We start from the raw sequence: 16,650 nt of genomic DNA, 5'->3' as shown, positions 1-16,650 counted from the left end.
TGACTCACCATCTCCATCATACAGAACAAAACTTGACTTTGCACTAGACCTACATGTGTCCTCTACTAATTTCACAGTTTACTGATGATTCATTGCTTTAGGCTGACCTTATTGCATTGTGGAAAGAAGATGTTAATTAATGTTTTTTAACCTGTCAGAACTAATTTCAAACACCCTCCTCCTCATATTTTCTACCTTAACCTTTCTGCAACTTACTTCCTGTGTAAATGTATGAGCGTATAGATGTGTGCTGAAATGTACTATCCTTCCAACTCACTCCCTAGAGTAGCTTAATGTCAACACAATGTCACCAAGTGTCTATATAAACATTTATTAACACCTGCCCCACACAAACAAACACACTTACCATTCTGAGTGAGCTTTGTGGAACAGACCAGAGTGGAGATAGTGAAACTGTCTCGAGAGCTGACAGACAGGCCTCCTCCACTTCCAGACACACTGCTGGAACTACGGCTCAGCGTTGCCCCCTTGTGGGGGTCACCATGGTGGTGGCGGGTGGAGGGCAATGACAAGTAGGAGCTCACATCCTCCATGCGCTTGCTGTCACCCTAACAGGACAATATGATGGAGTCACTTTTAACCCATCACCATAACAACTTCACTCATGAGGACACAGATGGTTTGGTGGTTGTTGCAACAGCAGTGGGGCAAAAATTGTAATTCCTGCATTTAGTCAAAATGTCTTGATGTCGTTTTGGGAGCAGAACACAACGGCAAAGTGGGGTTCAACACTCAAGCAGTAATTAATCAGGCCAACCCCAAAGGACAGAATGACAAATAGTAATTGAAGTTATTTTGTGCACAACAGTAGCCTTATCTGTTTCTGCAAAACTTTAAAACTTATTTTAAAGTCATAGCTTGGGAACAGGGATTCCCTAACTGAATAGAACAATAGTTCAAGCAAAAACAACACAAACAACCATTTTTCTCTTTTTACAACATTGATACTACGCATTACAAAGGTTAAATGAACATGCAGGACTGAGGGGGAGGAGGTGTGTCGTTCTCTGCATATATATTACAGCGTTTGGTCAAAGATTCATTGAGGCATGAAACCTCAACTCTGCCCTCTTCAATGCCAAACCAGTGAGTAATAATGGGAGAGTAGGTAGAAAATAGGGAGTAAGAGAATAAAGCCATGAGTGGCACAGAGATCGAGAGGAATGCAGGGATAAAGAGAGATAATCGAGAAAGAGGGCACACGGAGACCATCCATTCGGTCTTTGAGTGAATCACGAGTAATTAATCTTCATTGCATTTGGCATTTAATCAATAAGGGGATTCAATCTTAGCTCTGGCTCGTTTGGCAGGAAATCTATTTTGGCTTCACTCAACCTGACTGGGTGGCCATAATCCCCCGGACAGACTTACTATATGTTTAGACCAGCTTTGATGATAGTTGCAAATAAAAGACATTTTCAAATTCTTGAGCTATTTGCATTTTTTTGGCAAATAATCTGCCTTCCTCACCTGTGACTTCAGGAAACAACTCAACACACTGTATTGCTTTCATGGCATTTAGAATGGAATTGTGCTGGGCACCCCGGTGGCCCGTTCTGTAAAATATGTAATGCAAAGGGTGAGGTCTTACTGCAGCAGTCCAAGTTGAGGTCCAGGCCCAGACCCTTTGGTGCAAGCCATCTCCTGCCCTTCCTAACCGCATGACATCCCAAAATGTTGTGGTTTAGACTAATTACATGTCTGAACATCAATGTCAAGACAAAAAAGGTGACAACTGGTCAGGTCTTAAATATTTTGCTATTTTGAATAGAATTATGCATTTTAAAACATTTCCCTGTGGTCTACATAAACTGTAAATGCAATGCTTGGTTCTGAATTCTTCATTAATTAAACTCCACAGGTCCATCTTCAACCCTATTTTTGAGTAATGACACCAGAAAGGTCATTTTGATTGCTCCACTTCATGCCCCACCCCCTCCAGGCTGTCCCATTCAGCCACTGGTATTCATTAATACAACCAACAAGTGAACATTTTAGGTAATTGGTTTGAAGTTTGGACATGTTTTCAGTATGGACTACAACCCCTGCTGCTGACAAACAATTATGATGTAATCGGAGAAATGTTCGTTGGAAATCTTGACCTTATATGTGCAAATGTCATGACATAACTAGTTATAGACATAACAAATTAAGCAGGAACTGAAACGGGTTATAGAAATCCACTCAATTTTTATATATAAAGATAGCTTTGCAGCACCTGGAGGGTTTAGCACTTTTATTAGTCTTTGGTACCTTTATTTGTATATTTGGGGACCCTAACAGTTCAAAAAGTTTGAATTTGAACCCTCCAGGTGGTGCAAAACTATCTTTACATTCATTTTGGTAAAAATCGAGTGGATTTCTACAACCTGTTTTAATTCCTGCTTAATTTGTTACATCTATAACTAGTTACGTCATGACATTTGTACATATAAGATCAAGAATTACAACAAACACTTCTCCAAGTACGCCATAATTGTCTGTCAGCAGCAGGGCTTGTAGTTCATACTGAAAATATGTCCAAACTTTGAGCTGATTACCTAAAATGTTCAGTTGTTGGTTGAACAGGACAGAGCAGCACAGCCATCAACCTGGAGGGGGAGAGGCGTGAAGTGGCTCATGTGCATTTAAAGGGCCAGCGCTCAAAACGACCTTTCTGGTGTCATTACTCAGAAACAGGGTTGAAGATGGACCTGTGGAGTTGAATTAATGAAGAATTCAGACCCAAGCATAGCATTTAAAGTTTCTGTAGACCACAGGGAAATGTTTTAAAATGTATAGTTCCATTTAAAAAAAGCAAAATATCACTCCTTAAAACACTGGATTATAGGAGATTACCTGTTACTTATCTACTTTTACTAAAATATTACACTTCAATTTTGTCTATTAACCTGAAGCATTCATAATAAGAGGCTCACTCTTCGGATCCATAATACTGTAACTCTACAACTTCTTGGTCAAGGTACATGAGATTCACACATCCACTTTCAAATGAACCTGGGCTTCAGAGAACAGAAATGTATTTACTGTGCTTCTTGTTTGACTGCATATAAGTGAAATCTGTGGAGTAAATATGAAACCAGAGCGCAGAGTCATCATTATGTGTCAACAAACGTCCTATTTCTGACCTTAAAGACAACAAGGTCGTGCAGTCCATCTTGTAAAACTGTTCCATCCTCTTTCATTAGACGCACAAAGGCCATTGCGAAGTTCTTCTCACCCTTGTCCTTGGCTGGAGACAAAAAAACAGATGAATGAGTAAACAGTGAAAGGGAGGGTCAGGGGAGAGACACATCAGGGAATAGTAAGATAGGAGGGGGGGATGACAATTCAGGTAGAGGAGGAAGGAAGACAGCTGATATGTATAATCAAGTGAGTGTAATGATGCCTTGGTTTATTTTCTAAATTGCCTCCAATCATTCAGGCCTTTCAGTGTCACATTATACTCAGGAGAATTGGAAGAGAAGAATTTAGAATGTGAAAGTATGGGGGTGAACAGACAGGTAGAAAGGAAAACCTGATACTCACACTCCAGTGATGAGCGGTGTCTGAACATGAAGCGTAAATGAATTCTGTGCATTTCTTCCAGAGGGACTGCCACCTGGAGGACATCTAAAGTTAGTATATCTTAGAAAACAGCAAAAATAGCTATAATCTTAGAATGTTGAAGGCATATTTTGACATGGTGTTTATTTTCTTCCAAGTTAAAATAAAGACTGCAAATGCATTACAATGATCAGACATCTGGGAGAGTGTCTGCTAAAGAAGGCAGTGCCAACAGACACTTAACCATGACAGGTACTGTCACAAACACATACATGCAGATACAGCTCACAAATTTGAGAAAAAATGTGAAAAAAGATAAATACTACATATGGTTTAACAGATTAGATTAAATATTAATGCATCTTAGTTAGTACATAATGAAGCATATGTGTGCTAGTTTACTCTGTAAAGACGTATATAAGATTAACTGAATTTATGAATTCACCCAAAAAATGTCATTGTTTTGTTTTTCTAAATATCACAAACACATAAGAACGGTTTATTTTAAGGAGTGATCCTTGAGTCAGTATGGTGGAATCATACAAGTCTGGCACCTGCAGGCCCTAGACCTTGACAGCCAAACAGCCTGATTCTAATGCCGAATTTCAAACAGATGGGGTTCTGTGCTCCTCAAACCCCACTCCTGACTCCAAAACCTTGACTTCTGAATGAGATGCAAAAACATGAGAAAACACTGTGGACTGGTGAGCAACACTGCAAACCTGCAGTGGTTTAATGCTTTGTATTCAGGAGATATGTGTCATCTCTTGTAGCCGTCTGTTGCATCGAGATTTCTGACTAAAAACTCTGCATATGGATCTCCCCCACATTGTCAAAGCAGTTCTTTTTCACAGTTTTCTCAAGGCTGCAGTTGGCCCTCTTACCAGTGCACCTTTTTCTATCACACCTTATTTTTCCAGGTGACTTTCCAAAGCAACACAGCACTCTGAGAACAGCCAGGTTTCTTGGCAATAACCTTCTGTGACTTTCCTTATTAGTGTCTTATTCTTTGAGCAACTGTTAGATCAGAAGCTTTGCCCATGACTGTAGCAATAAATATTACTTTGACAAAAACTTATACTGGCTCATGGATCAATCCTTGTCACAAGCCCTACTTGTGTTATCATAAAATTCTGAAACAAGCTGAACTTGCAAATATGATAATGTTACACATGTGGTGTTTCAACATTCTAGAAATGAGTGAATGAATATGTTTACTGAGTAAACGTGTGCTGTATTAAATTTGTAAGCCAACTAAACTTACTTTTTTTTGCACATTATTCTAACTTCCTGAGAGGTAAATAATAATAATAATAATAATAATAATAATAATAATAATAATAATAATAATAATGTAAATAAATAATCATGCACCTTAAACGTCTCCATCCAGCGGGGCTGTTTGACTTGGTAGTAGATGACCGATCTGTACTCACTGACCCCTTTATCCCCTGCTCCCAGGCAGATGGAGTTCTAGGAAAGAATAGGAAGAGAAAAATATTGAGCTGTGGGGTTTTACATGTGTGTGTATGTGCGCCCATGTATGCCTAAGATGGATTTTCACTCTGGGATAAACCTGCGTCAATGTGGCCCTAACTATGAGTGGGTGAGTAAGTGCTTGGTAAGTGCCATGCTTGCTTACTGGCCCGTGCCACCTCAATCTCTTAAACACCCCACACACACTCAGAACAATCCCAGTTCAGACAAATCCCTTTCCTGTTCAAATACACTCACACTAATAAACTCTGTGACCTCATCTGCTCATGCTGTTTACCTGTATGACCTTGCCCTCCTCATCACAGACCCACATGATGACTTCCACGTTTTTCTGAGTGGTTTTGTTGTACTTGTCGAAGTCGCCTCCCTGCAGTGTGAGGTAGATGTCATTTCTAACATCTCCAGGCATGATGATCTCGGGGAAGCCCAGTTTACGGGCCACCACAGTGCTGCGGTCCACCAGGTGAGGGTATTCCTTCCTGATCTGTACTATGTCTCCTACCAGTGCCTTCATTGTCACCCACAGACCTGAAAGGAGAGGAGGACAAACACATTTGAATAACAACATATATTTCTTTGGGCCTGCGATGATGGTTTTGAGGAGGGATTATGTTAGTGATATGTTAACTTGTGTTGTTGTTGTTGTGATTAATTGATGACTAACAATAGCATTTGCATCATTTTGAATAATTACAATATTTAGAAAATAGAAAAAGGTGACTTATGAAATCAACACACAAGTTTAATTTTACTAATAATGGATGACAACCACTTTTAAGAACCTTATTTCCAGAAAACAAATAGTCTTCTCAACCAATATGGTATCTATTCTCTCCAGAGTAACAGGGTAATATCAGACCAGTTTTCCATTTCATCAAGTTAGGTGCTGGTACAAGGCTTTGTTAAAAGCCGAGAGCTACTTTTTTATCCAGTATTTCATAGCCTTATGTACCGTGTATATTAAGTGATTCTTTCCAGTGTGAAAAGCTTTTATGTAACACTGACCTTCTGCCCTGCTTTTCAGGCTATTATTAACACTGTGGGGCAGGTAATTAATTCAGTACTTATTATTTCTTTTATTTATTTAATCTTTATTTAACCAGGTAAGTTAGTTCAGAACTGATTTTCATTTTGAATAATTATTAGTTAAAGTCACTCTCTAGATGACAGTGAGAGGCTGTTCTTAAAATAAAAAACTTTTTTTTCTTATTTGGGGATTGTCCTTTTTTCAGGTTGAAGGGTTATCATTTAAAGGAATAAAATCTAATTATAAAGTAGAGAATTTAGTGGAACAAGCAGATAGATATTTAAGGTATTCTAAAGGTAGGATGCAAAGACCTAGAATTTTTATTTATTACTTCAGCTAAGTAAACAAAAAATAGAAGGACATTTCAGAAAATGTCTTCTTTTGTAGAGAACAGAACACAAATATCAATGTCACTGCCACCTGTGGGGTGAGTATGAAGGTACTGCAGCCATAGAGGTTGTCTGGCTCTGTCCAAACAGACTACGTTAAATTAAATCCCATACCTTGTCCTGTTAAATCAGAATAAAAAATAAATCGAATCGAATGGTTGCCTAGCAACTTCAAAAAGGGATAATAAATTGAATCAGAGTACTTCCCAAAGTGTCAAGCTATCATTTTAAAGCCAAATGAATGAATAATAAATTTCAAGGTCTGATAATATAAAATCTAATTTCAGACATTTTAAGAGTTTTTCAGGACCGCCAAAAGGCCCTGAAATTAGAAGTCTGAGAGCTGAACTTTATGTTAGCTCCTCTTTATGTATAAAGTGAGCTTTTCTCAGGGGAACATAGCAGAATGTTGAGAGTATCCCACGGTGAACCAGGAATATCAAAATGTCTGCTGCAGTCACAACTGATCATCTAATGGTCTAAACTGTAATCAGTGCTATAAATACGGGTATCCTGTTGCTAAAAGAGATGTAAGGCAAGGTAGTAAAGGAAACAAGAAAGGAAGGCGGTAATATTACAACAGCTAAAAGCAACTGGAAGAAAAAGAAACAAGGGGGTGAGCTATTTTAGGGTAAAGCAGTGTTGGTGAAATCTAGACTATGTCACAAACCTATATTTTCAGAGCTAACCAAAAACCAAAAGGGAATACACTGTGTGTGAGTGTGTGTGTGTGTGTGTGTGTGTGTGTGTGTGTGTGTGTGTGTGTGTGTGTCACATGTCTGGTGGCACTAGCATCTAAAAGTGTGGGTAAGGAGATATTAGAGGTCAGTAATGTTAAGAACATGCATCTGTTGGCCTCCGGTGTGCTTTCAACATCTGCTTCATATGTAGGTTATGCCCAGAGCCTTCAGGACTAGGAGGAAAGATAAAAGATAGGTAATATGACAGTGGAGTCCAACAAGCTGGTTACTCTATGAGGAACAAGACAGTGTCATCTAGGGGCTGTCAAAGCCAGCCATAAACATGAGGTAGTGGGTAGTGTGACTGGAGGCTGGTGAGGGAGAAATAAAGGGTAAGTAATATGAAAACAGAGGCTCAAGGGTGCATTCTATCCATCAGGATAAAGGCCTTCATTCTTACCCACATAGCAGAGGGAAGAAGCAAATTAGCAACAGGCAATGGTGATTTCATCTGACCACAAATGACTGCAACCCATAGGTGCCTTTGGTGCACACAGAACCACAAGTGTTTGTGTTCATATGACTTAGGTAAAAGGAAACAGAAGGAAAAACGTGCAAGTGTGGAATAATACCTTGGCCACCACTGTCTCCTCGTAATGCTGTCACTTTGTTTAGTAATGTGTGCAGAAAGTCATTCTCAGCAACTACCCTGGAAACAAATAAACACCCATGAAAAGCATGAAATCCTAAAATTAGGGCAATTTCCAAACACAAATCTGCAGTAACAGCATTATAATTACAGGGATTTTGAAATGCAAAGGAGAAATGATAATATAACATACGGGAAAAAAGGAATGAAAAATTGCTTTTCCTCATCACATTCAATCTTCCCTTTGATGATATCACTAATGTCCATCACTGTCAAGAAGAGAAAATAAATTTGTATATGACAATATCAAAGACAAGGCTTAACAGTAGTTTATGAAATGGATTCACATCAATCAGCAGTGACAGCCTCTGAACTGTGTATAAACAACGTTCTCCGTCACTCGTTTGTCTAAACAAGTCACTACACACCTTGATAACTCTTTAGTGGTGAAGTTATGGGGGAACGTGAATAACTTAATATGGCAGCAAAAACAAAAACAGCCTAGAGTGTAAGGAGAGGACGGCAACATCAATATTTTAGTTTGTTTGTGCAGTAGTCAGCTGTGGTTGCACTACAGAGCTCCCAGGTATAATACATATTATAAACCATGTGGTTATAATATATGAATCAACTAACAACTCAGATCAAATAATAGTAAGATTTATGTAAACAAATGCAAAATAATATAGATAGGCTACATAAGTCTTTGTTGTTACATTATTTGTTAGATTTTACAATAAAAATATAAAATAATAATGCTGTCAAAAAATCCATTACTGGATTGACTACTTAGCAGCAAATGCTTAAGACAGCCAAAATAGATGTTACTGGCTCTGTTCATGTACCTGCCACCCCAAACGGTCGGCGTAGGTTTTGAGTGCACTTCTTGTTGCTCTCTTTCAAGTCCATCCTGCCTACTCTCACTATTTGACAAATTAGATAAATCTTCTCTCTGCTCAGGTCCTTGTTTCCCAAGTCCTGAAAAAGACAGAGAGGATAAAAAGAGGACTCAGGGGGATAAAAGGTTAGTGGAAAAACAGAGAATGAAAGGAAACCAAACATCAAACAATAACAAAAATCCAATTCCTTGAGGGGAATTCACTCATCTCTCAGCTACAATACAAATTGATGGGGTAAGAAAATAGTATGACAGCACCCCCTTGTGGCCACTTACAGTAAAGACCACCTTCAGGTTGTTGAGCATGTCAATCTCCTTGGGGAAACCTTTGCTGCCCCACCGCACCAAGTAGTTCTCACTGCACAATAGATTGCAAAATGTTAACACACACACAAGACACGTTACACTGTTACACAACTGACAAGTGAATGTATACAGAGTGCCACACAAGCATGCAGTGTGCTGTGTTTGTTTTTCCTGATGAGATATATGATTTCTGGAAGCTTCAAGTGTGTGATCCAGTGCTCCTGCAGAGTAATTTAAATATAAATGTTTAAAATATGACTTTTCTTCTAAGGAGCATTTTCTCTGACATACAAGCATGAGCAAGACTTTGACAGATACAGTATTTGCTGCAAGGCAGAAGCAGCGTATTCAGGTACAGACGCCTGAATAAAAGCTGTGGAAAAAATACCTTTCTATTGTATTTTTTGACATGAGGCTACTGTCTAATGGCCCTAAACTTGCCCTCACAGAGTCAAAATGTGAAGGTATGGATTGTATGAAAGAAAGAGAAGAGCATTTAACAAATCAATCAAATGAGCAGATGAGACAAAAGTGAATGGGCAGCAGGATAAAAGGCAGGAAGGCAAAGTCGAATAAACTGCTGTGTACAGTATAGAGATGCAGGAAAAGATAATCAATCCAGGTCTGACTGCTGCAGCTCAGACAGAGATACACCAAGTATGACAGTGAGTGACAGGACATAGCATCAGCACTGTCAGGCCCCACACAATACTGTCAGTCAGTACGTGCTGCTCTATAATTTGTTTTTTATTTTTTATACCTATTTTTGGTGGCATACCATTGTTCTAATTATGCGTGGTGCCACAATAGAATAAGGAGGACAAATGAGGAAAGAAGACGGAGCAATTTAAATATGAGGAAATGAAGTAGAAATTAAGTGCGTATTCATGTGAACCAAACTACCAAGAGATTGAGTGAGAGAAACACATTGGAGCTTACATTTTACAGATAATCATTCTTTTCATGTGGGCACTAAATGATGTGCTCAGAGAAATATACAGGTTTAGTCCTCTTAATCTTGATTTTTCATATATTATCATTACCTGCAAGAAAAAGATTATTTTATCACTCCTGTTCGTCTTTCTGGTGGCAGGTAGGGCATCGATCAAGGATGAACATCTTTAATTTTAAATCAGATTAAATAAAATGGGTTTAGGCTGGAAGTGTTTGTTGCTTCCTTTAAATGCAAAGTATATGACATTTTGCTTGTTTTTAATCAGAATTGTTCAAACGTGGTCCCATATTTCCACTCACTGTACAATGAAGCATGAGAAGCAGTCGAGACAGCCGTAGATTGAATGAGGAGAGCAAGCTGCATAGCAAGAAAATAATGCTGTGGAAATGGAGCATAAATAGATTAATATTACTTTCTGATTCTGTCACAGTCATTAAATTCCCAAAATACTAATAAAAACCTGTGAGCAACAGGTCTGTTAGAGGTGATAGGTAGAGGTGTATAAAAGCATGCTTTGCTCACAATTTTATCTGTCAAACAGAGCTGTAATAAGTGAGAAAAGTAGAAAGAGCCATATAACCTGAGATGCTCTACATTCATATTGTTCACATACACATGCTGTTACTGGCTGGTGGTATAAACTCACTGCTCAAAGGTGGACACCCAAGAACATCCCAAACACAGAAAAACAAGAGAAAAATGTAATTTGTCTTTCACATTGATGAGAATAAGACTATGTTAGGCTTTTTTCCACACTAAAAGTTATTTGTTTTTAAAGTTTTACACATGCACACACATACACACGACCCAGTGATGAGTTTTAATGTGGATGAACAAAATTGTATGAGCTCAGAAATAATCACGCAGGTACTCACATTCACTTCCTGACTGGGTTTTTTAGTTGTATCTTTCCCTGATTCATGGAGGAACTGAACATTTCCAGAAGAAACAAGATGTCGCCTACCAGCTGTTAATTCACAGTGGATGGTGCATTACAGTTGATTTTATCCCTGACTTGTAGAATTAGGGTTTATGGCTACATTGAAAAAAAAAAATGCTTAAATGACACGATCTGCCCAAAAAGAAGATTGTTGTTACTATGGTAACAGTTACTTTAACTAACCAGTGACCCCATCGGACCAAATGGAGGAAGAAATAGGCCATAATATGTAGTTTATTTGTGGTCTAATTACACTGCTGTGAAAACACCATAATCTTCAAACAGTTGTGCCATTTGTTCCATCACAATAGTGATGATGCTCTGTCACTGCATGTGTGTCAATGTAAGGTCTGAACACACACAGAGGTGAGGTAGGCAGTTTGGCCCAGTGTTTCACACACACATATTTTACTGAGCCTTGACAATATTAACAGCCTCCAAAGTGTATTATGTTCATTGTAAGTAATTATACATTTTCACTTTGGATAAGGCTATTTCACATGGCACAAACATACAATAAGCTGAAAATACAGTGGACGCACAAATAAAAAGAGAATTTGTTTCTCTTCTGACACAGCTTTTAGTTTACAAGGCAAGTCTCCTCTTTTTCTCTATCTTGGTGAGGAGGGGATGAGCCCTGTGTGTGCTCTCACTCACTATGGAGTCCTGCTCCAGGGCAAACACAGGTGAAGAGTTGAGTGAGGAGGTTAGAGGTTACCTGTAAAACTAAATGTGCCCTAGGATGAGCTAGGAAAAAATAGAGACTAGAGACTACCTCAGCAGCCAAACATTTAATAACACCAGAGCACAGGGTCCTTAGTATTAATTAATTAATCATTAATTGTCCAGGACTGAGTCAACATACAGCATACAGCCTATCAAGACAGCCCAACATGCATTGTATGCCAATGCATTCATCTTGAAAACCACAAAAACTGTTCCACAACTGTTATAGAGTGACGAGTTGAGGGAAGCCCTAGTAGTCTAAATATAATGTTGTGTACATGTAAATTATGTATGTATGTGCAGTATGTATAAACAAAGATTCTCATCTGTTTGTCAACTGCTGGCTCAGTCACTCATCAAGGGGTAAAAGCAAAAGATAAGGGTGTGAAAGCTGATACCTGATAATGGTCTGTTTGATTGGGTCATAGAGGGACATGAAGAGCTCTGAGTCTTCTCCAATACGACACACAAAGTTTCTGACAAAGACATAAAGACTATGGGTGGGAGATGACTGGATCCGTGCTGAGATTCCACAGTGGTCTGTCTGGATGTTGGACTGCAGGAGAAGATGTTATTTTCAGGAGATTAACTTATGACTATAGTTGAAAAAGGATAAAATGCTGAACAAACACTTAAATAAAAAAAAAAAGTGGAAAAAAAAACTGTTGACTAGTAAAACATATTAGCTGATGCTTGTTTAATTCAAAATACCAGCATAAGAAAGTAATAATAGTACTTTCAATTCCCTAACCCTATAAATGAATCCACGTGGTAGTAAATTCTTACAGGAGCTGTTTGGTATGAGTTAAGTCAGAGCATGGGGTAAATTCTTTATTATACTTGTCTCCAAAGCACGACTGGCCTGACTGTATTTATTACATTTTTAGGAAAATACACTGATTTAACCAATAAAATAGATAAATCCTGTTTGGGATAAGTTATACTTTGGAAATGCTCTGGAAATATCCCACTGTACTACACACAAAGATGTCAAAGAGTAAATTATGAACAATGTAAAATGAATCCTCATATTTATCCATAAAATCCTCATTACAGACCAAGACACTATGATGTGTGTATGGCCTAATTTTTCTGCTGCCCATCACACCACTCTCTTATCCTTTCCCCTACCTGCTCCTCTTTGATGCGTTCATTGATTTTAGTTGTAGCCTCCTCATGGGCTCGAAAAAGGCTGATGACACTGGCTTTCTCTGGGTCCAAAATGTTCCCATCCTCATCTCGAACCACCTGATCCAGCTCAAGGATCCTGTAGGAGGCAGGAGGACAGATGGTGACCGGTGAGATAGATCAAACGCAAATAATGGAAAGAGGAGAAAGAAATAGCAGCAAGCAGAGGGTGAAATTGAGGAGGGAGGAAGGCAAAGATATGGCAGAAGACATGGCTTTCCACTCAATACAAATGAGTGGAAAGGGGGCACAGTGTAAACATACAATTTTGTTTTTGAATACACATACTTGTTGCCGTAGTCAATCTTGGAAGTGACTTTCTGCTTGAGCTCCTTGAATTCATCACTAGGCAAAGTGCCAGAGAGGAGTTGGGAACGCCACTCCATGAGCTCCCACATAAGCCTCTGTACCTGTTTCACACGTGCTTCTTTATTGGCCTGCAGAAGGACATGCATGGTTTTATGCTGACACACATATATGCAGAAACAGTGCTTATTTTGTTTAGCATTTACCACAAAAAGCTGCTTCCATATGCTTCCCCATTCTCTCAGTGTGGTTGTCACCTCCTTCACCAAAGGCATCTCTGCTGATATCACCACCTCCTCATTGCTGTAGTTGTACACACAACCCATAAAATTATATTAAGTAAGGAACATACATTTACAGATAGACATTTCATTTCACTTACTCTCGTTTTTCAATGATAACCTCCTTCAGATGGACAAAACTGGCAGGAAACACTCCCTGGAGATGAATATTTGTGGAGAAAATTAATAAACTACAGGGCATCTCATCTCTAACTTTCCCTATTCATAAAACTAGAGTATAATATTTCCTAGTGGAGTTTCTACAGTCTAAATAATACAGATTAAGTTTTATAGAGTTTGAAATTGATGTGCTCAAAAGATATGTGTGCAGATGTACCTGTAGGGCTTTGTTCCTGGCCAGGTATCCTCTGTACCATCCTGAAAGACAGGTACGCAGTCCAATGTTACCTTATCATGGTCATAGCATCATATAGGAAGAGTCTACATTTACATCATCCTAGTATTCAGTACTGTAAGGTCATTTATGTATAATAATATAACTTTAACTGAAAATGTTTCACTAAATAACCAGGTCTGTAAATAATTACTATCAATCTATATAATATGGTGTTTTATTTTAATATCTATTTGCTGTATATACTGTGAGCTGATCCTATTGTAACACAAATAAATATCTTACATTGCATTTGGATTAACATTAAACAACATAAAAATAAGACTTTTTATTCAATGACATTGACTACAGGAATTAAATGACAAAGGGAAAATACTGTTTGGGGGATCTCCATGAAAAACAAGTTATATTAAATATGATAAAATATGGAATTAGTAAGTGATATTCTTACCATCGCAGGCCTCCTGGATGTGAACTGTATCTCCTACTTCCAGGGAAAGATGCTTTTCTCCTTGGCTAACGAAATTCCACTTAACTAAAATGAAAATAATTATGTTAAAATTAATATATCAAGAAAAAAACTTCAGAGAAAATATCAGTTTAACCAAGAAAAGTTGTTAGTTTAGTTAACTACAGAGACTGATATTAGCAAATAAAGATCAGCTAGCAAGTCCTAGCTAATGTCTTTAACAGGTGTGCGTCATTATTTTTAATTGCACATGTTGTTACTGTTGTTTAATAATTCATGTCAATTAAAAACGCTATTAAAGTAGGAATGAAAGACACAAGATGAGATTTACAAAAAAAAAAAGGTCTGTCATATTTTGTTCACTGTAAACCTGTAAACCATTTTTCTCAAATCATTTCACTAACAAACTAAGTGGCGTGGACACAAGTTTATAAATTGGAAAGTAAAGAATGGCAGCGGTACCTGTAAAACGTAAAGCTGTTAACCCAACTTCCGGTCTAGAACGGAAGTAGGAAGTAGTCACTACCCGGTCAAGAGTTGTTTTTTTTTTTTTTTTTGGGGGGGGGGCTTTTTTTTAGGTCAAGGTCAAGGTGGGCGCTTCTATTTTTGGGGCAATTTTGTTATATGTAATTCGCCTAGGGGCAGGGTTACATTCTATGTGTTAGGGTTAGGGGTTAGGGTTAGGGTTAGGTTTTTGGGGAATCTATTCAAAAATGCACGGGCACACAAGAACTGTTTTAGGTTGTTGTTCCTCATCAGATTCGTTGCAAAAGGAGTAGTTTAAAAGAGCTGTCCACCATTAATAATCCCAAGATCTCTGGTTTCAGGTAGGTATTTACAAGTAAGTAATGAGAGGGTGGGTGGGTTTTCTTCTCAGGTGTTCAGTTCGGACAATCATAAAACAGAATCTTCTAGAATCTATGTATGTATGTATGTATGTATGTATGTATGTATGTATCTATCTATCTATCTATCTATCTATCTATCTATCTATCTATCTATCTATCTATCTATCTATCTATCTATCTATCTATCTATCTATCTATCTATCACTCTTCTCAGGCCGTCCCAAAAAGTCTTTAAAGACCCTTCAATTGATCCATAACGCTGCTGCTTGTGCACTGACTAGAACCAGTATCAGAGACCATATATCTCCTGTGTTGGCTTCTCTGCACTGGCTCCCTGTAAAAGCTAAGATAGACTTTAAAATACTTCTCCTCACTTACAAAGCCCTTCATGTTCCTCTCAGCAGTAGTGTCTGTCATAGAAAAAAAAAAGGCCAGTCTATGGAAATAGCAGCTAAATCACCCAAACTAATTAATTAGCCTATCTATATGCTTGGAAGTCTTTTTGACAATATTATAAACATGTCTACTATCTGTTACTGTGATGGCTACTCTTTTATCGTATCTGGCCTCTGCATGAGTGGATACGAATCAGTCAGAGAAACACATCATGTCTATTTAGTTTTATAAGTTTCTGCAACTCCATATCAAGGTAGTATTCTTGAATTGATTATAATACAATTAAAGTGGGAAAAGTCATGTTAGATTAAATTAGACTAAATGGCACTTTACTGATTCCTTGGTCAAAGCCCTCTGGGAAATTGAGGTTCTAGTAGCAGCACAACACCATACGTACACATAAAACAAGAATTAGAAGATAGAAAGGACATAAGAAAATAATAATAGTAATAACAACAATAGCTATTAAAAACAGCCAATTGCACATTACATATAATAGTAGTGATAAACAAAAGTAGTAATAAATAATAATAATAATGTGCATGACTAGTTTATTTCATATTGTGATAAATATATATGCTAACAGAATCCTGTAAGTCAAGACAATTTTTTTCCTGTGTGGCCCACTTGATATTGAAAATGAATCGGGCTATTTTAAAGCAAGGTGGCAATGATCACTGAACACCATCATCATCATCATCTCTGATTGATCCATTGTAGCACCAGCCTTCTTGTTGCTCTGATTACATGACCATACGGAGACTTTTAGCGGAGTATAGATTGAGGAGGAGGGAACTACAAAGAATAGGTCAGGATAATAGAAATCAGCTTAGGTTACTTCATTTATACCCATTGGTGGTATTGGTTTGCAGTTAAGACAAAGCATCCCTCTTGATGTGCATTTTACAAACAGCACAGATGCAGACACTAATAAAACATGATATATGAATAAAGTAACACTTGCAATGTTCCAACAACTAAAGTTCTTAAATAGAGAAAATGATAACAAAACCACGATACATACATAAATGAATAGCTGCTATTTGTAATATTTGTTCATCTCAGTGATTGCTGCCGGATGAAAAACTTTTTTTTACTGGTTTGTTGTACAGCCTGGGATTACAAAAGTTAAGATGACAGTCACTGTACAAAGTGATCATTTAAAACAGAGTT

The 16,650-nt window shown here is 37.9% G+C and overlaps 1 protein-coding gene across 1 annotated transcript in view; it reads right to left on the bottom strand.

The window, feature by feature from the left end:
* The window catches only part of dock2 (dedicator of cytokinesis 2), a 100,592-nt gene that overhangs the window by 82,415 nt on the left and 1,527 nt on the right, over positions 1–16,650 (bottom strand). The window contains exons 2-17 of the mRNA XM_030145253.1: positions 14,216–14,299; positions 13,747–13,787; positions 13,511–13,566; positions 13,335–13,431; positions 13,111–13,259; positions 12,766–12,901; positions 12,033–12,190; positions 8,984–9,065; positions 8,655–8,787; positions 8,003–8,078; positions 7,793–7,869; positions 5,342–5,592; positions 4,942–5,040; positions 3,550–3,622; positions 3,150–3,253; positions 368–569 (exon numbers count right to left, since the gene is read on the bottom strand). Coding sequence (XP_030001113.1) covers positions 368–569; positions 3,150–3,253; positions 3,550–3,622; positions 4,942–5,040; positions 5,342–5,592; positions 7,793–7,869; positions 8,003–8,078; positions 8,655–8,787; positions 8,984–9,065; positions 12,033–12,190; positions 12,766–12,901; positions 13,111–13,259; positions 13,335–13,431; positions 13,511–13,566; positions 13,747–13,787; positions 14,216–14,299 — 1,818 coding nt within the window. The remainder of the gene's footprint in view (positions 1–367; positions 570–3,149; positions 3,254–3,549; positions 3,623–4,941; positions 5,041–5,341; positions 5,593–7,792; positions 7,870–8,002; positions 8,079–8,654; positions 8,788–8,983; positions 9,066–12,032; positions 12,191–12,765; positions 12,902–13,110; positions 13,260–13,334; positions 13,432–13,510; positions 13,567–13,746; positions 13,788–14,215; positions 14,300–16,650) is intronic.

This window comes from Sphaeramia orbicularis, chromosome 10 (assembly GCF_902148855.1).
Source record: "Sphaeramia orbicularis chromosome 10, fSphaOr1.1, whole genome shotgun sequence".
NCBI lineage: Eukaryota > Metazoa > Chordata > Actinopteri > Kurtiformes > Apogonidae > Sphaeramia > Sphaeramia orbicularis.
The sequence above is the reverse complement of the archived record's forward strand: the minus strand, read 5'-3'. Positions and strand labels throughout refer to the sequence as shown.